Here is a 21792-nt window from a genome sequence, read left to right on the forward strand (position 1 = left end):
GTGGAGGAGACGGTGGTGATGGTGATGGGGGTGGAGGAGACGGTGGTGATGGTGATGGGGGTGGAGGAGACGGTGGTGATGGTGTTGGGGGTGGAGGAGACGGTGGTGATGGTGATGGGGGTGGAGGAGACGGTGGTGATGGTGTTGGGGGTGGAGGAGATGGTGGTGATGGTGATGGGGGTGGTGTGAGGAGGAAAAGAAAGTGGGGTGAGAGAAGTAGAGGAGAAGAAATTACCTGCCTTCCTGCTTCATGAAGTGGTCGTGACGCTCAACATAAAATGGAAGGCTCTTCATAAACTGTAATGTCCCACCCCTTGCGCTCTCGCTGTGGAAGTGACCGCAGGTCCTCAACCCTCCTGAACCCACGCTCTCGCTCCCGATGGGCACTGCTGTCGTCGGTCACCTCGTCCAGGCCATTGAGATAAGTCGCTTCAGGAGGCAAAGGGTTGTGGGGTTCCCAGAGCCTCCAGGGAAAGGCTCGCGGCTGGGGGGCTGGGGTCCCTTCGGCTGTGGACCCAGGGCTGGGGGTCGGGGTCAGGAGCATTCAGAAGGCCCGGAACCTGGCAGACGGGCTCAGAGAAGTTTCTGGTTTGGTTGTGAAGTTGTGTCAATAATAGAAAACACACGTGAGGCCTTGGGCTCCAGTTTGTGTTGAAGTCAAGAGGCTCAGAAGTAGCTTGAAAATGGGTCATGCTACCTGCTGAGGGTCCTGGAGGCCCATGTGGGCAGGAGGGAAGAGGGGGCGGGCAGAGGGCTGGTGCTCTGGGCGCTGGAGAGTGGCCCAGGCGGGACCTCTGGGGATACACAGAGCTGCCTGGAGGGGGCGTGAGCCCCACAGACGCCTGCGGAACCCCCGCTGCACCTGCCGCAGAGCCGGGGCAGAGCCGGGGGCCATGCTCGATGCAGAGCCGCGATGGCAGCTGAGCCATCCCAGTGCGTACTATGACTCCTGATCCCCAAGTCGCCGGAGTCGTGTAGCTTCCCACTTTCCTGGTGACAAGGCCACAGCTGGGAAGATTACGCGGCTCGTCACGGGGAAACAGCTTGGCTCCAAAGCCCTTTCCCTCTGTCATTTTGCCCTCCAGTTAAAGACACCTCCTACCCAAGGTGACAGAGAGGCCTGCTTCCGCCCTGCAGGCCTCTGTCCCCAAGGGGACGAGCTTGCAGAAAACACACACATTGTCGTAAGTGCTCGAATCGTGTCTGCAGAGGGCCCTGCACTGAGTGGTGGGCCGTGGGGGGCCGGGGAGGGTAAGACGTCCAGACCAGGGGAGGGGCAGGCCTTGCAGGTGGAGAAAGGCCGGCCTGGCAGGGGTGCCCTCACCGCCCGTCTGGGTCGCGCGTGGTGAGCCTTCCGGCGTGGCTGGAGCACGGGGTGCTGGCCGGATACGGGGCCAGAGGGACGAGTGGGTTCCACCGGGACCTGGGAGCCAGGCCATGGAGGCGAGACTCCATCCCAGGCCAGGGGCGGGGGGGCACGGGGGGAGGTGGTTAGGCAGAGAATCAGCCCGGATGCCAGTAAGACCAGTGAGGAAGCTGCCTTAACACCCACACAGCGATGGGGGCGGGCGGAGGACAAGCCGCGGAGACAGGCAGAAAAGGGCGTCTGCCCCCCTGTGCCGCGAGCTGGTCTGCTTCCTTGCAAGAAGGTGGGCGTTTAGGAGAGTTTTAAGGCCACGGCCGCATCCGTTTGGGAAACCACACACTAGCCACAGGTCATTAAGCAAATGCCCCCTGGTCCCCAGAAGCACTTCAGGTCTGAGTGGGAACACCTGTCACCACTCTGCTCCATTACCCAAAGCAAAGGTGATGTCCCGGAGCCAGTGACGTCCTGGGAGAGGGGGGACCGGCCGCGCCCTGATAGCCTGTGCTGCCCGCTGGGGAGGGGCACGTGGCCACCCGTGAACTCCAAGGGGCGGCTCAGCAGCCCGTGACGACGGTGCAGGACACCGCGAGCACGCAGGCAGGCCAGGTCTGCCCTGGGGGCTGACAGCTGAGAAGCAGCCCAGGGAGGGGCCCCGGGGACGGGCAGAGATGCCGTCTGGGGGACGGGCTGGCGAGGGGCAGGCCGGCACCTGGACATCTGAGCCGCCCGCTTGACCCTCCCAGGGGGGCAAGGCCAGCCTCCAGAGGAGACGTGAGCTGAGCGTCTCACAGGTGGGTGAGTCGCGGCCACCTGGCGTCACGGGCGAGGGCAGAGCAAGCTGTGCGGGAGGAGAGCTTCCGGATCTTTGGGCTGAGCCCCTGTGAGACCAGCGACCCGGCAGAGTTTCAGCCTCCAGGGCCACCAGCCTCGACAAACAGGCGACTGTCCTTTCCGAGGCTGCTTTGCTCTTAGGTATCCCGTGGTTTTGTCCAGCCCTTCCATCCTTTACAGGAGTCCTGGGTGTTAAGGCCAGACCGCCTGCACCACCATAAGGCCCTTGGGAAGGGCCTGCCTCGAAACATGGTGGACTTGAAGGCGTTGCCTGCAGCCGCCTCCCGCCCACCGCCTCGTGCCCCATCCCAGGGCCCCAGCCTTCCACCAGCTCTCTGGACAAGCAGCTGTCCTGGCGGTTTCCTGACACGTGATCCCGGGGAGGGGGTAGCTGATACAGGTTCAACCGTGGCCTCAGGTAGCTTTAGATGAAGACCCTTGATGGTTAGAAAATCTTTAACATCCAAAGGAACGCTTCCTTTTTTTCCCTTTGTGAGAAAATAAGGATAACAAAATTTGCCGTTCTAACCATTTTAATGTGTCCACTTGAGTGGCATGAATTACGCTCACGACGTTGTGCGGCCATCACCGCTGTTTCTGCAACTTTTCATTCCCCGAAACGGCTCCCTCCTCCTCCAGCCCTGGGAACCTCTAATCTACAGTTTCCGTGAATTTGCCCGTTCTGGGTGTTTCACAGAAGTGGAATCATACATCCCTGTCCTTTGAGGACTGGCTTCTCTCAGCACAGTGTTTTCAGCCCTCACCCGTGTTGCAGCGCGTGTCAGAACTTTATTCCTTCTCAGGTCTGACTAGTATCCTGTGCGTGTGTTCACCACACTCTGTGTAGTCCTTCAGCCGCAGAGGGAAGGAAAGCTCTCTGAGTGTGAATTTCCACAGCTGGTCTGTTACAGAGCAGGTACATGCTGTTTAACACAGACGGTGGGCGTCGCCCAGCTGCACCACGTGTGCAGAAACATGCATGCTTGAAGAGACACGAGCGTGCATACGTGAACAGACCTGGCGGGCGCTCCCTGATGGCCGGGTCCGGGGAGCTGTCGCCTGGCACCGGCTTCCCTTACCAGGAGGGAATGTCGTGTTCTCCTAAAGCACACGCAGTCATAGTCCCGTTAATGAAGGATTTTTCATTATCAAACCTGTCTGTGTTTATAGGGATCCTCAGAACAGCAAGGCAGGAACTCTGTGTTCTCTCCACGTTTGGGAATCGGCTATGCCTGTGCAGAGCTGCGCACAGACCAGGGACGAGCTTGACAGAGGACTCTGGAGAGACTTTGGAAGTGGTATTCCAAGTTCTAAGAAAACCAGGGGAAAAAAAAGCACTCATTCCTCTTCTCCAGTACAATCTCAGGCAGAGCCCAGGATATGAAGCCAGCAGGTCACCCGGGCGAGTCAGGAAGCGACGGCTGCGCCCTTTCGCGTGTGTTCTCTCTCCACACCCCATCCTGTGGGTTCCCCAGACTGGAGTCAGCCGTGTAGGGTCCTCGGGTTAAAGTGGCCACGCTCTGGTTCAAGGCGGGGGCAGGGGGGAAGCCCCACCTTGTCAGCCTCCCCCCGACCTGTACCCGCGCCCAAAGCAGCCCTGGGGAGCCCAGGGCTCTCAGCAGCATCGTGTTTTGTTTTGTTTTTTCATGCTTAACTAGCTCTTCTACCGATGAGAAACAGACCAGGGAGGTAGCGTGATTTCCCGAAGACACAGAGCCATTCGGTGTCAGAATCAGGATTGTTACCATCCACAGATAACTGAGTCTGCCGTGAAGAGGCTTACAGTGCGGGTGAAGGGCAGGACGTGTGGACGTGAGGAGAGCGGAAAGCTCTGACGGCCTGTGCCCACCAGGGCCTCACAGCCCACAGGCATCCGGGAGACCTCGTGACCCCTGGGAACCGAGGCGCTCCCTCCTCTGAATCCCCTCAGTGGGTCAAACCTGGGAGTGGATGTGGGCCCGGGTGCCAGTGGCGGCCCTAAGGAGAGAGCGGGGAGAGGGGAGGGATGGGGACACGGTGACAAGGAAAGGACGCACGGGGCGGGCGGGGCTGGGGAAAGGACGCACGGGGTGGGCGGGGCTGGGGAAAGGACGCACGGGGCGGGCGGGGTTGGGGAAAGGACGCACGGGGTGGGCGGGGCTGGGGAAAGGACGCACGGGGCGGGCGGGGTTGGGGAAAGGACGCACGGGGCGGGCGGGGTTGGGGAAAGGACGCACGGGGCGGGCGGGCGGGGTTGGGGAAAGGACGCACGGGGCGGGCGGGGTTGGGGAAAGGACGCACGGGGCGGGGCGGGCGGGGTTGGGGAATATTGTCGGGAGGGAAGGGGAGGTGCTGGGAAAGGGAAGAGATGGAACCACTTGAGCGGCGAGGTCCCCACTCCAGCCGGCTGCAGCGGAGGGTCCTCGGGAGCCCTGGGCGTCCCCTCGCCCCCCACCCGCAGCTGTGCGTGGCTGCGTCTGGCGCGACCCAGCCTTGTCCTCATGCCTCCTCCAGCCTATTCAACCTCGACCCACAGTGGGGCCTGGAATCAGGCTGCCCCAGGGTGGCTTCCAGAGTTGCCGGGGGTTCCCGAGATCACAGAAACGGCGGGTCCTGTGCTGGACCTCGGTGCGTTCTCAGGGCTCTGGGACCCCCAGAACCAGGCCCGAGGAGGCCATGAGGAATGTGAACCCATGAGGCCAGAGGCACCCGGACATCAGCCGGCCGGAGAACGGCTTCCACAGCTGCACTGTTCTCCACCCCCGGACGTTTCTATGGCAACACACAGTGTTTTGAAAGGATGACCAAGCTGTTTCACTTGTTTACGTTTTCTTGTTCGTTTTTTGGCTTTGAAGAGAGGGGTGGAATTCATTCTGTAAGGACACCCGTGCCCCTAACGTTAGAGTGAATACAGCACTGCTCACAAGAGGTGCTACACACGTGCACACCCGCGTTCACCCACCTCACAGGTGACTGTGCCCCAGACTTGGTGACCACAGGCCCTTGCTCCTTCCCTGGGTTCTTGTCCGGACCCTTCTTCCTGGCTCCTGGGCCCTCTTCAGTTCTGTCTCAGACCCTTAAACCTCGTACTGAGGAGTCCGACCCACTCGTGTCTTAGGGGGTCAGCGGGGCCCGGGAGGCAAAGAAACGAACGCACTTTGGGCCTCGGTCAGGAAGTCCAGCTCATCCTGCATGCTCCACGTGTACCCGCCAGGCCTTATCTCATCAGTGTCCTAGTCTTTCCGCCGGGAGGTTACTTAGATAACCTCTGAGGTCCTTTATCTCTCAGACCCCATGGCTTTAAGCAGGACCCTGTCACTTCTCCTGGGAGACAATTCCCAGGACGCGGAAGCACTCCCTTGGGCTGAGGTCGTCCCGTAGGGGATGGACCCCAGCCTCAGCTCTCCTCCGGTCCACACGATCTCCAGGGCCACCTTGTCCAGCCGCCCCTGCGAGCCCACCTCTACGTCCAAGTCCAGGAGCTCCGCCTTGAGTACAGAACGCGGACCCCTCCTCTTCCTCAAGGCCCCACCGCAGCGAGAGGGTCCTCCACCCACAGTCACCGGGTTAGAAACCCCGGGGGGGCCGCGCCCTTCTTTCCCTGCCTCTTCTCCGACCCCCACGTGCAGCCGGAAAGCGAATCACACGCCTTCTGTGTCCCAGGTCCCCCTGCTCATCTCCAGTCCCCCGTCTCGGCCGCGGCTCAGGCCTCCACGATCTCTGAGTGGGCCACCCCCGCCCGATTGCCCCATCGTGACAGCGCCAGATGGCAGTGCACACCACAGCAGGGCCGCCGTCTCCTCAGAACGGAAGCCGAGTGTCCAGGCCTGGCCCCAGAGCCCCTGGTCCCCTTGCTCCGGCCCACCTCTCCAGCCCGTCCCCTCCCCAGCCACGGCCTCCACACTTCCCCCCCTTTACCTCTCTCTCCACCGGATGCCTGACCCACCCACTTCAGCTGACAGCTCTCCATCCTCCCAGCCTTCCCTCCAGGGCACAGCTTACCTGCTGTACTGGACTCTGTCCATCTGTCCCCATTGTCCCCAGAGCTCCTGGAGGTCAGTTTCTGAGCCCTTTCTCTTTTGAATCTCCAGCACATAAACATGTCCGTGAACGGCTGAGTGGAGGACTCTCTGCCATGCCCGTGGTTCCTTCTCGTCTCCACCTGTTATGTCACATGCTGTAGATTAGGGAGTGGGCCTCATGGGGGAACCTTACAAAGGCCTAGGGTCAACAAGAGAAGACACACGTCCCCAGGTCCTCCATCTCACAGGAGGTGCAGCAGGTCTAGGACGCGCCGGGGCTGCGGTGTGAGCCTGCACGGCAGTGGAGGGACCCGGGACCCCTCCTCCCCCGTGGCTTTCTCTTTTCATAGAGGAATCAGGAAGGGAAGGCAGCCTCGCAGATGAGGGGGTAAACACACTGCTTGGTGCCGGTCGGGCGGGGCTGGGGGTGCCGCTGTTTAAGGAGTTGTCTGAGACGCCAGGACGCTCGGAGCCCTGGGGTATGGCTGTCCTCCCTGCCGCGGGAAGGGGTGTTCCGAGCTGGGTTGCTACCTGTCCCAGAAAGCTCACTGTGCAGACGACCCAGAGGGCTCTCCAGCATCGTGTCCAGGGACTCAGCTGGTTGTGCCTCACCAGTGACGTGTGACTGATGCAGGCTGGTGGGGTGAGTGCATCTGGCGCGCAGGCGAACACATGAAAGCCCGACACAGATGGGTACCCAGCTTGCCTTTGTTTCCCTTCTCATCCCTGCTCCAACTTCGTGAATTTCCGCAGAGGTTTCTGGGGGTGCAGAGGAGGTGGCCCTGTCAGCTGGGGCTAAACGTGGGCGCTCTGAATGGTCTCGGGGGCGGGGGCTGAGTGGCTGGACCGCTCACCTTCCGCAGTCGTCCTCAGGTGTGTCGCGCCCTTTTGGAACATGCATTCCCTTTCAACAAGGTCCTGATGTACATTTTTATCCAACATCACCTGCTTTTTAAAGACCAGAGTTCCTACGCACTGCCGTTTGTTCCTGGGTCGCAGACCCCCGGGAAGCCACGTCCCAGACCAACTTCAAGATGACGGAATGGGTGGGAGGTGAGGACAAGCCTGCCTCGGAGAGGCTGGTGGAGTCCCCCCCTCCATCCCCTTCCCCTGGTTGCCGCTTGTCTGGGCCTCTCTCAGCGCGTGGACCAGTGGTTCCTAAACGTCAGGTGCTTCAGAGACACCCGGGGAATGGTCTGGAATGTGCACTTCCAGGCTCCATGGCCAGAAGATCTCCTCCAGTAGGTCTGGGTGGGGCCCGGGGCTCTTCCCTTTTTAACTTTGTGTCCCCAGACTTCGTCCTGAGCTGGGCTGGGTGAGGCCGGCACGCGCTCAATGTCGCAGGGTTTGGGGAGGGTGGGCAGAGCAGATGGGCAGAGCACGGGGGGCGCTGGGACCAGCCTGACCTCCCTGCAGGGTGGGCGGCAGGCCGTATGCCTTCTAGGGATACGGTGGGCGTGGGACCTGGGGTCTTCAGTGAGCCCCTCCTGACTTGCGGAGGGGGAGAAGCCGGGTCTGGGGTCTGAGGTGGGAGCTTCCTGGACGCTCCCACGGAGACGAGCGCAAAGCACCTGTGTGTGAAGGCCACGGCCGCCCCTGCCTGAGGGGCCTTGAAGGCTCTGCACCGGGGGCAGCGTGGGAGAGCGGCTGCTGTGGAGGGTGGGGTGCCGGTGAATCAGCCCTGAGTCGGCTCCAGCCAGCCGGAGTCAGTCCTGCCGAGCGTGGGCTCCAGGGACAGGGCCACATCCCACAGCAGAGCCCTCTTGGAGAGGACAGAGTGTGGAGAGCGGAATAGCACCGCCCCTCCACCACCCAGTGCCCGCCCTCATCCTGGCAATGCTGGGGTCCCTGCGGATCCGGTCTCGCTCTTTGGACAGAGAGTTCTGTTTCCTCACGGAAGAGGGCTCGCAGGTCGGGGTCAGCGCACGTGGGCAGCTGCCTCTGTTTCAGCAGCCGGCGGAGGTTTGCATGCTCTGCTTCTTGGTGGCCGGGTACAGAGACCCCGGCTGTAGCTTCAGGGTTGGTGACTCAGAACTGTGGCACTTCCCCTGCCCTTCTGTCTCAACCCTTCTCAGCACCAGCTCCCATCCCGGCATCCTTGGGTCCCCTTAGAGAAGGCATCATGAGTTCTCTTCTGAGAAGTACGAGGAACTGCTCACTGATGAACTGAGATGTTTCTCAAAGATGTGCGATTTTTCACCACCCTAATTTCTGCATTTTAACATTTGAAGACTAAAAACCCCCTTCCTGCCCAGTGGATCGGAGCTCTCCTGTGGGATGGACCGTGGGGCTCGGGATGTGGCCTGGGGGTGTCCCCCTGATCCGACCGTGGAGGGGCCCCCTTCTCCTCCACCACCTTGGGGGACCTGCTGGGTCAGAATTTTCCAAATCCCCAGTCTAATGACTCCTTCTCTCTCTTCTACTTGTGTTTCCTAGGAACGGGTGGAGTATCTCTTTCTCATCATTTTTACTGTGGAAGCATTTTTAAAAGTCGTAGCCTACGGGCTGCTCTTTCACCCCAACGCTTACCTCCGCAACGGCTGGAACTTGCTGGATTTTATCATTGTGGTTGTCGGGTGAGTACAGCCACCCCTCCCCCCCTCCGCCACCCTCGCCCGGTACCGGCCCCTTCCCATCCGTATCCGTGTCTCTGGTCACAAGGGCCCTGGGCTTCAGGCCAGACGAGAGGATCTATTAAACATCACTTTGGATTCAGACTGTCTCCAAAGGGAGAGGAGCGTCACCTGGAGCAGCGCCGGCCACCGCTCCCACCTGCACACGCGTGCACACGCACACATGCGCACACGCACACACACACGCGTGCGCACCGGTGGAGCCCAGGGGCCTCTGTGCGGTCAAGGAGACGCCCCAGCTGTAGGTCTCCCTCTGGGCCTCACCCGGCACAGCAGCCCCTGGGCGCCTCCCCTGCGGTGTGGCCGGGTGTGTCTGGTTAGGCTGGGTGGGCAGGCGGCTGGCACCCGGGAGCCGGGACACCCACCTGCACCTCTGCAGGGTCCTGGCTCGGCGGCTGCCGGGACCGGACAGTGGGACTAGGAAGGGCCGGGGGCACGGGGCCACCCGCTCTGCTGCAGAGGCCAAGTCAGCCTACGCTCAGAAACAAAGCGGCGTCAGGAAGCTTCAGGAAACCCTGGAAGTGACGATCTCCTTATCAAGGCATCGGTAACTTCAGGAAAAGATTCTCTGTGGAATGTTTGTACAAAGAGACCCGCACGCGCCACGAGAGACACAGCTGACCAGGCTCCAGTCACTCGTCCGTCTGCGGAGGGCAGGGTGCCCGAGCCTCGGGGCTGACCTGGCGCTACTTCAAGCCCACCTGCCGTTCACTCCCTCGCTGTCCCCGCAGCCTCCGGGGTCAGGTCAGCGTGGCATTAGGCTCCTACCCCAGGGGGCCCTTCCCAGCCGCCCCGGGAGGATGTTGTGCTGGTGGCTTCCCCAGAGCGCGCCCTACTCAGAGCCTCGTGGGCGCCCGGCCTTTCCTGCAGGAAGTGACGGAGCAAATCAGGGCCATTTGGGAGCGAGTCCCTGTCTCCGGGCGTCTGGAGCTGTTTCCGAGTTTTCGCCGCTGTCCTTTTTTGCCTGGCCAAGCATGACACGCTTTGCATTAACATCAGGGACACTTGGGAGGCATGAGGGACACGGAAGTTTCTGGACTCTGCCACGTGCGGATGTCAGGGTGAAGCTGCAGATCTGCGAGAGATTTGCTGCTTCTGTTCACTCCAGGATAAACAGAGTGACTGACAAATGCCTTGAACTAACTCAGCAAACCGTGGCAAAGTCCTTTAACGCGCTTCTTCCCGATACATGTAAATCCTTTTCAATTCAGCGTCGCCCTCAAGGCCCGAGTCTCCTGGGAACCTTTCACACACTCACAGAAAGAGCCCAAGGAATGAGATCTGGTGCTTCTGGGGCCAACAGAGAGGAGAGGCGCCTCTTGGGGCAGAGAAGCTAAGTCTTCTCCCGTCTGTGGGCTGAGTTGGCATTGGTCTATATGATGCTCTGCCCCAAACGTGGCCTCACCTCTGCGTGGGATGGAAGCAGGAGACACAGGTGGACCTCAGACAGGGGCCCGTCCCCCACTTGCATGGAGCCGGCTCCTCCCGAGACTGCCGCGAGCGGACTGCTTGTGGGTCAGCCCAGATCCCAGCCACGTCTCCCCGGGCCCGGGCCGTCAGGCTGAGGAAGAGAGGGACGCGTCCGGACTCGGCACTCTCCCAAGGGTGCCTCCCTCGACTGTTTGTCACGTGGAGGCTACGATGCCAGCGCTGGCTCAGCTTGTGGTCCACCATGACCCTCTGGCTTTTTCCCGTTGATCTCGCAATCGGCCACATTCAGCACCTGGTTTCTCTTCTCCAAGGCGCTGGTCTTTGGGGCTCTCCATCCAGTCTAGACTCAGCCCATCCTTCTAACTCGGAAAACGACACACCCGCATGGAGGGTGTGGCCCAGCCACCTCTCTTCAGCTGTGCCCTCCCATCCCGACCCCTTACACGGATGTGCCTTTGCTTCCTCGTGTCTCCTGGGAAATATCTGCTCACCTTGGCCCCTCCTGGGCAGCCTCTGCCCTCCTGCAAACTAGAGGGAGTCTGCCTTGCTCCGGGGGAGGTGGGCTTGCCCGCCTGAGTGCCGGGCTGAGGGCCCCTCTCCCTTCCCTGCCTTGCCACCCAGGAGGCCGGTGCCAAGGCATTGCCCTCCCCTCACGTGCCCCATTCCTTCCGGAGGTGGAGGAGTCTTCTCGGAACAGTGGGGACATGGGGCTGCTGAATGGATGTGGGAGGACTTCAGAGCCTCTGTGAGCTACTCCCCTCCACCCCCATCAGGCGATCGGGGGGCCTCCCCGCACCCCCGCCAGGCACCCAGGAGCCCTCCCTCCGCCCCAATCAGGCACCCGGGAGCCCTCCCTCTGCCCCCGCCAGGCACCCGGGAGCCCTCCCTCCGCCCCCATCAGGCACCCGGGAGCCCTCCCTCCGCCCCCATCAGGCACCCGGGAACTCTCCCCACAGCCCCGCCAGGCACTCAGGAGCCCTCCCTCCGCCCCCATCAGGCACCCGGGAGCCCTCCCTCCGCCCCCGTCAGGCACCCGGGAGCCCTCAGCAGATGCACCTGCTCAGACTGTCTACTCCAGCCTAAGGGGCCTCTCTGTGTCTTCAGCTCCCTCCCAATGTGGGGCCCTGCCTCTCGGCTCACAGGGCCTCTAGAGACCATCGTCCTCTCTGACAAGCTCTAACGTCCAGCTAAGGAACTGCCAGACACACCGCCTGGAGAAGGTCCCTGGCCCTTAGGCACCGGGGGGCACCAAGCAGTGGTTTCGCCTCTACAAAGTGTGACTGAGGAGAAACACGCCGGCCCCTGCAAGCTGAGAACACGTCTGAGGCCCATTCCTGAAATTTCTGCCCCTTCAGGGGTTAAAGGAGAGGATGGCTGTTCAATCTCTGTTCCCTTCCCCGAATAACATTTGTGAACATCTTGTACGTTGATAAGCGTGTTCCTTTCTTCCAGGAAGTTCTAGGAACCAAATCTGGTTTGGATTTGGAATGTTGTTCAACAGACTTGCAAACTGGTGTCCATGTCCTAAGTTTCTGTGATCCAGGCTTCCATGGAAAGAACATTTCTCTGCAGAGAAAGGACCCCGCTTCCCCCACCCTGGAGACCTCTGCCTGGGATGGGAGGTGTCACCAACTAACACATGGACCCGTCAAACTGCCGAGCTGGGGTGAAGGAATACAGAACAGGCAGGACATCAGACGTGGTCTGGCCACAGAACCCACCGTGCAGACACAGGCTACTCGGGGTCCCCGCATGGAAAACAGACCAAAGGGAAGCCACTCATCCCTGGCCTCGCTGCCCAAGAAGTCCCCGAGGGCTCTCCGGAGCATGTTTTGCAAAGCCCTGTTTAGACCAGCTCCCGCCGCTGGGCCCTGCCTGGGTCTAAGCTTCTGCTAAGCCCCCAGCTGCAGCTTCCCCGTTCCCAGACCCAGCCCCCTGGGGCAGGGGTCATAGAAGCCCCAGCCTGTTCCTCAAGACCAGGCTGCCCAGGCCCGGTTCAGGTCTGCTCCCTGGGCGTCTTCCTTGGCCCTAGGCACAACCCAGTGCGCTCTTCTGACCATGAGTCAGTGGGACGTCTCTAGGTACAAAGACAAAGATGGTCCACGGGGCCCTTTCCCATATTCTTCTCGGTTCCCACAGGTGGCCCAGGATCCCAGACTCCCATTCCCGTACATTCTCTGCATGTTCTAATCCCTCCCGAAACCTTTCCGAGGTGCCCTGTGTTCCCCACAATCCCTCCCCATTTCTGCTCTTAGCAAACATGTTCTGTAAAAGTCCAGATACCAGATTTCCGCTTTGCAAGATTTGTCCCAGCTCCTCAGCTCTGTCGAGAAAACATCAGTACGGAGCGGGTGTCGCTGGGTCCTCACCAGATTTATTCCAGAGCAGGGAGCCTCGTGCTGCCCTAACCCCAGCACCGGTCCCTCCTTCTCTCTCTCATTCTCCCCGCGGGTCCTGCTGCCCTTGCCGTCTCTCAAGATACGGCCCCTCCCCTCCAAATGCTCGCAGGCCAGGAGAGGAGCCCTGCTTCCTCTTATTCTGCTTTCAGACCACCGCCCCCCTCCTCCCTAAGCCCCTCCAATTCTTTTTTTTTTAATTTATTTATTTTATTTTTGGCTGCGTTGGGTCTTCATTGCTGCACACGGGCTTTCTCCAGTTGCAGCGAGCAGGGGCTGCTCTTTGTTGTGGTGCAGACTTCTCATTGCGGCGGCTTCTCTTGTTGCAGAGTATGGGCTCTAGGTGCACAGGCTTCAGTAGTTGTGGCTCGCGGGCTCTAGGGCGCAGGCTCAGTAGCTGTGGCACACGGGCTTAGTTGCTCCGCGGCATGTGGAATCTTCCCGGATGAAGGCTCGAACCCGTGTCCCCTGCACTGGCAGGTGGGTTCTTAACCACTGCGCCACCAGGGAAGCCCAACCCCTCCAATTCTGATGCTTGTGTCCTCAGACCCTCTACCCGTTGCTTCTCCAAGTCGTGGTCCTCCCACGCCTTTGAGTCTCTCCTTGGCTGTGGAGACACGAGCTCTTGGCCAGCTCCTCCTCTCCATCACGCACTGTCCCGCCATCAGCCTCCCAAGCTTCTTGGTTCCTTGACGTCTTCTTCCCCAGGGATCCTGACTCTGTCCTGTCTCAGCTGCCCACTCCCAGGGTCGAAGTCAGGATCCCCGCCATGACCGCGAGCCACATCCTCTCCATGGCCTCGGACCAGCTTCCTGCTCTCCTGAAAATACCACCCATCCTTCCTGCTCCCTCCGTCCGGCGCTGGACTCCGACGGTGCCCTCCTCCTGCCCTGAGGTCGTCTCTCGCCTGTGTCTGCACTCAGCTGTTACTTCTCTCTTCGTTTCCTTGATCACTTGCAAAAGCACCAACTCCGACCCGGTCCGACCAGCTGCTACCTGAGCTGTGCCCTTGAGGCGGGTAGAGAAACGCACAAGGCTGAGCCGATGTGTCACTTCCCCTCATGACCACCTCCTCCCAGAGGCCCTGGGTGCCTGGAAACCGTACTGCACGGCCTGGCTCCATTCACACCACACTTTCTTCTGCGACCCCTTTATGCCTTTGCCTCACCCTTCAAGCTTCCAGGACTCCCTCCCCTTTCACATTCCAGCTGATGGCTTGCTACCTGATTCGCTGAGAAGAGAGGCGCAGTCAGAAGAGGACTTCCGTCTGTTCCCACACCTGCATCTGAACCCACAATGCACCTCCCTCCCCGGGACCGTGATGAACCGTCCTGGCTACTGGGCTCGTGCCCCTTTGCGGGCATCCTGCCCTCCTGCCCACCAGGGGTACGACCCTTCCAGCCACTGTCCCCTCACTTCTTTACTGCCCATCGTCTGTCTCTATTACATGATTTCATTTAAAAACAAGCAAAACGATTCCACGCCCTCTTGCAGGAACTACCTTTTCTCTTCTCCTACCTTTTTCCAGCAAAATTTCTCAGGAGGGGTTCTTTCTACAGGACCCTCCCTCCAGCTGCGGTGGCCCCTGAGCGCTCACTCGAGATGCACTGTGTGTGTAGTGCACACAGCAGGTCTCAAAGATGTAGCGCAAAACGCAGAGGAACAAACATCTCACTAAAAACTCTATTACTGGGCTTCCCTGGTGGCGCAGTGGTTGAGAGTCCGCCTGCCGATGCAGGGGACACGGGTTCGTGCCCCGGTCCGGGAGGATCCCACATGCCGCGGAGCGGCTGGGTCCGTGAGCCGTGGCCGCTGAGCCTGCGCGTCCGGACCCTGTGCTCCGCAACGGGAGAGGCCACAACAGTGAGAGGCCCGCGTACCGCAAAACAAACAAAACAAAACAAAACTCTTCATTCCAGCTGAAGTGATCCTATTTTGGTTATGCTGGATTAAATAAAATCTATCCTCACCGTCCATTTCGCCTGTTCCTTTTTCACTTTTTTAGTGTGGCTACTGGAAAATCTACCTTGCACACACGGCCCACACCTGTGCTTTGCACCGTTTCTGTTGGACAGAACCGTCTGGAACGCTCCTCTGTCCCCTCTGGAACATGTGTCTGTTACCTCTGTCCCCGTCACTCCAACATGACAGGTGTTGCCAGGGTCCGAGGCCAGTGGTCCGTTTCCTGTCCTGGTGTCTGCGGCACCACGTCGGTTTCTGTGGGGCCGCTCGTCTGTGCCCAGGCTCAGATCGAAGCCAGGGGCTCGTCGGGAGGAGCTGGGACGTGGAGCCAGGACGCTGGGAGGGCGGAGGCACGGGCCCTGGCGGCAGCCTCCACCTGCCTGACGCCCTGCCTGGGCTGCCAGTGCCGCAAAGCCCGCTCGATGCCAGCACAGGGCAGGCGGGACCTGCCCTGAGGGACCGTCATCCGATGGGGGTCCCGGACCCTCCCGCACACCGGACTGATGGTGGGTGGAGGTGCCCGCACATTTCGCCTCCCAGCGTCCCTCGGAGGACTCGGAGCCCCGCTGGGCAGGCAGAACGTCCTGATGCCCCCTCTCTCCTTCTCTTGCAGGCTTTTCAGTGCAATCTTAGAGCAAGCCACCAAAGCCGACGGGGCCAACGCCCTGGGAGGGAAGGGGGCTGGATTCGACGTGAAGGCGCTCAGGGCGTTCCGCGTGCTGCGACCCCTGCGGCTGGTGTCCGGGGTCCCGAGTAAGTAGCCTGGGCCCGTCGGCCGCGTGACCTCCTCACCGTCCCCCAGGCTCCCCCCAGCCTGAATTGCCAAGGAACCCGATTTCACATACACAGAGGGTTTCCTTGAATGGGTTCCTTTGCTCTAAAGGGCCCAGCTCCGCTGTGAGTCATTAGAACCCACCGTGGCCCCCGCCCCTGTGACCGCCTGGGGAATCCACAGCCTGGTGGAGGCAGCTACACAGAGAACAGCCCCGCGGCCGTCTGAGCGGCCCCGTCGCCACCCCGGCCGGGGCTGGGGCTTTACATACATTTGCAGCAGAAGAGCAGTGAGCTGCTCCCCAGGCTCCCAGGGCACGGGAGCCATGGGGTTACCTCTGCTGTCTGTACTGTTCCAAAGAACGGTGGTCGGTTTCCTGCCCTTGTGTCTGCGGCACCACGTCGGTTTCTGTGGGGCCGCTCGTCTGTGCCCAGGCGAAAAAAGCATCCGTGCATGTTCAGGAAGTTCTGCTTTGCCACTTCTGCCAGCCCTCTCCTCCTTTCACGTCACGTGGGGCATCTCCGGCCACAGCAGCCCTATTTTTGGGCTCGCCGCCTGTCAGAGTGAGAACTGCTTTTCCCTGAGGGGGGAGGGCGCTGGCCTGGAGACAGGCCCGGGGACGGCGCCCCTCCTCCCTCTCCGGCAGCAGCCGCCCGTGGCGGGGGGCCCCCCAGCCCTGGATACAGAAGGTCGGGCTCCCAGCGTCCGCCCCGGCAAATCCCAGCCCAACCTGCTCCCGGGCTGAGTCCGCTTCCGGACCTCCTGCCGCTGCCGTTCGGCCGGGTCTCACTGACCTGGTTCTGGACGTGGGTGCTGGGACGTGTCACCGTCCGCTCAGCGTGACCAGGTCTGGGCCCTAACTCGAGGTGGAGGAGACCCCCGAAGCGGGCTGCAGCCAGACGAGCTTGGAGACAGGGCCGGGCCAGGAAGGTAGAGGGGGCCTCTGCACACCCACCTGTCCACCTGCACAGCCACCACTCAGTGGGTGAAACCTCTCAGGGTGCAGAACTGTGGGAACGCGAGGGAGGGATCTTGTATCGACCTGTCCAGTGCTTTCCGCACCCACGCAGGATAGTGGAAAGGTCCTCCTGGAGTAACTGAATTGACCACAGCAGAGCAGAGAGAACCAGGCCTCCTGAGTGAAACCAGCTCTCCCCACGGCACCGCGTGACCTCCCGTAAAGAACTGCGTGCGTCTTAGACGCTTACAGGCATGTCCTGCCTCTGCAGTTACCTTATAAGCCCCCTGAAGCCCAGAGCTGTGCCCTGTGTTGTCTCTGACTCCTGCCTGATGCTCGCCTGGTCTCTGCGCGGGGCGGGAACTCCCTGGGTGGGCAGAGGCAGGAGTGGGGGTCCCTGGGCAGCGGTGGCCTGTGTTAACTCCCAGCGAGTGTAGACCATGGCCCCTCTGCTTGGCCTTAACCACTGGGCACTAAGAATGGCAACAGTGTCCGTGACGGCTGAGACCCGGGGCCCGTTTGCAAAGCCTAAATTATTTGGCTTTTCGTGGTCAATTAGCCATCGCTCCATAGGCCAAACTCAGGGAATGAGAAGGCAGGGCGGGAGTCGGTTCGCACAAGGCTTTAAGGGGTTTAGTATGACGGTGCAGCCAACGCGCCAGTGGCAGGGACTGTGAGCTGAGCCCACACTTCACCCAGCACGCTACCACGGGCATGATGCCGTGTGTGCGCTTCTTAGGGCCCGCAGCGTCAGGGCACCGTGCAGGGCGTGAGGACGCGTCATGAAAATAAGCAGGGTCCCTTCCCTGGAGGAGCTTGAAACTCTAATGAGAGTACACCAGGCAGCTTTTGCTGCAGGAAAAAACCATCCCAAACTCTCGGTGACTGAAAACAAGAATCACGCATCCTTGGTTCGTGTTGCACGAGGGCTCCGGGCCGGACCAGCTTCCGTCGTCACCTCATCCCAGAGCCCAGGTTGGGGGAGCGTCCAGCGTGCGTGCCTGTGGCCCTCACGGCACGGGGCAGCTCTCGCCAAGGGGCACACGGTCAGACCACACAGGCGTATTCTAGGCTTTTGCTCAGCCCGGTTTATATCATGGCTGCTCACGTGCCCGTGGCCAGAGCAAGTCACCCGGCTGCCGTGGTCCCAAAGGTGACAGGACACAGAAGTGTGCTGTCCATACAGAGAAGCACAGGTGAAGGGCTGTGATCACAGTCCACTGTCCCTCAGAGACGGAGGGGGTGTTATTAACAGGACTAGTTACGGTGACGACTCTGGTACAGAGGTTCCTAATCAGAGATGCAGGGGAGCTGGATCCCGTGGAGTAGCCGGGGCTTCTCCACAGAGCAAGCTTCACGGACCGCGTGCCGTCCGTGTGCGGTGCCGACGGCAGCTCTGCACTGCGGGGCTGGGAGCCGTTCTATCGAGAGGGTGCGGACGGGACTCTGCCTCTCAGGTGTGAGGCCCTGCTGCCCCGCCGTGGACTCAGGGAGACGTTCTGTCAGTGAAGCTGGTGCTCTTGCAGCCATGGGGCCTGCAGGTAGCTGTGGCTTTCCCAGACAGCTAGCAGCAGGGTCTTGTTTTCTGTGGGTCACTGGTGAAAAGGGAAAAGCTCTTTCGGGGGCTTCAAGGCAGGGCTGACCCAACCTTTCTCCCTGGGAGAGCGTCTCTGCGACCTTTTAAGTAGTGACGTGTGTAGACCCAGGTGGCTAAGTGCCCCGGGCTGGTCTGGTTGATCTCGTGGAAGACAACGTCACCGACGTCTCCCGCCGCAGACCTGGACGGAGGCCTCCCTCCTCCGATGCCACAGCCTTTGGTTCTCCTCGCCGCCACACCGCTCCCGTCTCCTCCTTCTCTCTGGACCTGCCGCTGCCCGGCTTTCTCCCCCATGGCAACGCCGAGGCATCTCTTATTGAGACCACCGGGGATCTCCGCGGTGCCGAATCCAGCGGCCTGTCTCGGGGCCGCTTACCTGACTCTCTGCAGGATTAGATTCAGCGGGTGGTCCCTCATCCGTGAGCCGCATCGTCCCCGGGCCTTGGGGACGCTGTTCCTTCTCAGCTCTGCCCTCACTCCACTTGCTTTTCCTCGTGGGAGTCGCGGGCTGACTTCCCCTCGCCTTCTCCTCCTCTTGCTGCTGGGAGCGCCAGCTCCGTCCTTGGGCCTCTTCTGTCTCTGCCCCGGTCCCTGGTGGTCACGCCCAGTCTCGTGTGTGGCCTGTGAGAACGGCGAGCTGCTGCCGCCCGCACACGGCCCTCTCCTCCGAGGCCGGACCTGCGCTGCCGCCTCCGTCCCTTCGCAGGAGGCCTGGTAGGCGGCGCCCTGAGCTCACCAGGTCCCCCAGAGCCTTTCCCGTTTGGTAAAGGTCAGCCTCATCCTTCTAGTGACTCAGGCACAAATCCTTGGCCTGTTTCTTTGTCCCACCCTTTGCTTCCAGGCCCTCAGAGCATCCTACGAGCCACACCTTCCAGATACTGTTTCCTGCCACCTCTGTGTCCACTGCAGCGCCCACCACCCCTCACCCGGACCATCACCGCCGCCTCCTGGCAGGAGTCTCTGTTTTGCCCTTTGCCCTTTGTCACAGCCGGGGCTCAACACAGCAGCCAAATGGTCCTCTCAAAATACGTGCCACTGTTCCGGGCTCCCCACCTCCTGAGAGACAGAGCCCCTCTGCAGCTTCTGCTCCCCCCCCCCCGCCCTCCTCGGCCCCCCCACCAGCCCCCGCAACCCCCAGCTGTGCCGCAGCAACCTGAGCCCGCCCACGTGGTGGGACCTCCATCTGGGCGCCCTTCGCACGGCTGGCCTCGCGGCCTCGGCACCTTCTCCGGGGCCTGTCCCACCGCCCGTGTCCTCTGCCCACTTCCCCCCTTTATTTCTCCTACATCTCTCTCCACCGTCTTGCCCTCGTTTATCTGCTTGTCACCCCTGGCCTCACGAGGACAGCCGTTTTTTTGTTTTGCTCACTGCTGTATCCTCAGCCTCTACAATTATCTACAGAAACGCCAGGTCAATCGTTGTGGGGTGACTGGGCCCCTCATGGGCTCCACGTGGCCGGGACACAACACCAGCCCACCCCTAAGGGACGCTGGTACTGAAGACCTTCCGTTCACGGGCGCCTCCTTTAGTGTTTCCGAAGGGCTTTTTTCTTCTAACTTATTTGGTCTTCGTGACAACTGTGTGCTGTGTAGTTGTGCTCATAGGTGGTACATAGTCAGGTGCTGCTTCTGTAACAAACAGGCTAACTGGGTGGTTTGCGGGACCAGAAACTCCAAGCCCAAAAAGTTACTATTATTTTTTGCGTCCAGATGTGTATTAAATGGCATTGAAATCTTAGGGTCACAGATCATGGAGGGAGAGAGGTGCTTGTGAGGGTGCAAGGCCATGAGTCATTTGTTAACTTTTTTCAGCAAAGCCCACTGAGTACCTCCTTCATGTAGGACTTCACTAGCTGTCTCAGAAGATACAGAAATGAGTCCGACACTAAGAGTGTTCTCAAAAAGACTGAATTGTCAGAGAAAATAATGTTCATAGAAATGAAGGTAGAGAACAGAAATTGGAGATGTGCAAAAAAAAGTTGAGTACGACGTGTTGAATTCTGTGACAGGTGTGCTTTGGGGGACTCTGTACCTTGGGGAGTGGGGATAGAGATCAGGACAGGCTTCTTGGAGGAGGAGGACAGACCTTGAAGGGCAAGTGAGGAGTGGCCGCCAGGAAATCAGGAGGGAGGAGAGAGGGTGGCTGAGGCCCTAGAGTTGTACACAGGGAGGCTGGGGATCGGGGGGTGTGCATCTCACTGTGGGTGCAGAAACCAGCTGACGCTCTCAGTGAGACGCTGTGCAACTAAGGTTTGATCGCTTTGCTCCACCAAATTCCCACAGTAAAGGAAGTGAGGCCCCAGGGCTCGTGAGGCCCCACTGTCCCTCGGCAGAGGTGCAGACAGGCAGGCATGCTGCACCACAGAGAAGCCACAGGGACGTCGTGCAAGGCCGGTGCCAGGCTCGGCAGCCCATCCGCCCCCATCCGCGTTTATTGATCACTTGCTGTGAGCCCGGTGCTGGGGACAGAGACCAACAGACACCAGCTCCGTCTGCCAAGGTCCTGGATGCCTGAAAGGCTCCCGAGGACATGAATTGTTGTGAGATTAGCTCGTTCTCGAGGGACTGTTATTTCTGGAGGCAAACAGGTTAGAAATCAGCTTCTTGTCAAGCAGGGTTTGCTTACGCACCGGGAAGTGAGGGGCCACGTGTGGCGAGGTCAGGCTCTTTCCTCCTATTTTCCTTTGCTCAGACTAGAACTGTTTCTGGAAAACAGTCAGCACCAATCAGTCGATAAGTATCTGTTGATTGAATGCTACGTAGACAGCACTGGGAGGGACTTGAGCCGTGATGGTTTCAGGCAAGAGCTCTTGAGTCAGACTGTCTGGCTTCTGCCCCTGACTTCCTCTGTGACCCGGGGGAAGTGACTCAGCCTCTCTGTGCCTTAGTTGCCTCATCTGTAAAATGGGAATAATAATAGGACCTATCTCACATGTTACTAGGGAAACAAAGTGAGCTAATGCATGCAAAGTGCCTCGCCTGTAGTATGTGCTCAGTTAAATGGTAGCCACTGTTACATCACATCACTTGACGTGAGGCATGTAAAATAGAAATATCTGACAAGCACGGTCAAGACAAAGCAGATATACTTTATTTTTTTAACATCTTTATTGGAGTATAATTGCTTTACAACGTTGTGTTAGTTTCTGCTGTATAACAAGGTGAATCAGCTATACATATATCCCCATATCCCCTCCCTCCCGCCCTCCCTATCCCACCCCTCTAGGTGGTCACAAAGCACCGAGCTGATCTCCCTGTGCTATGCGGCTGCTTCCCGCTAGCTATCTGTTTTACATTTGGTAGTGTGTATATGTCCATGCCACTCTCTCACTTCGTCCCAGCCTCCCCTTCCCCTTCCCCACGTCCTCAAGTACATTCTGTACGTCTGCATCTTTGTTCCTGTCCTGCCCCTGGGTTCATCAGAACCATTTTTTTTAGATTCCGTACAGATATACTTTAAACATAAAGAATATCCCAGCATTAAATAGCAAAGCTTGCCAGAGGCTCACGCGCAAACAATGAAATGGACTCAAGGGACGGGCTTCCCAGGCACGGTGACGGGTCCAGACCTTTCCTACGAAGGAGGAGCATTTGAGCTGAGCCTTGAGGTAGATGCAGAACGGTCAGGGCTGGAGATGAAAGGACATTTGGGGTGAAAACCTAGTTTTGGGGGGCCACCGATGCAGGCCAGCCCAGTCCAGCACGAGGTTTTGCGTGGATACGTCCATCACAGAGGGGGAGGTGGTGAGAAGCAGGGTCAGCAGGGAGCAGACGGGTTGGGGGTTGTCCCGGATGCCACGCCATTAAGGCATTTTCCCAGGCAGTGATGCTCTTTCCTCCCCGTTA

General features: G+C 59.9%; 1 protein-coding gene across 1 annotated transcript in view; it reads left to right on the forward strand.

Annotated features, from left to right (window-relative positions):
• The window catches only part of CACNA1C (calcium voltage-gated channel subunit alpha1 C), a 459786-nt gene that overhangs the window by 266727 nt on the left and 171267 nt on the right, over positions 1–21792 (forward strand). Inside the window, exons 4-5 of the mRNA XM_060164442.1 lie at positions 8635–8774; positions 15234–15373. Of these exons, the coding sequence (XP_060020425.1) occupies positions 8635–8774; positions 15234–15373 (280 nt within the window). The remainder of the gene's footprint in view (positions 1–8634; positions 8775–15233; positions 15374–21792) is intronic.

This window comes from Lagenorhynchus albirostris, chromosome 11, assembly GCF_949774975.1.
Source record: "Lagenorhynchus albirostris chromosome 11, mLagAlb1.1, whole genome shotgun sequence".
NCBI lineage: Eukaryota > Metazoa > Chordata > Mammalia > Artiodactyla > Delphinidae > Lagenorhynchus > Lagenorhynchus albirostris.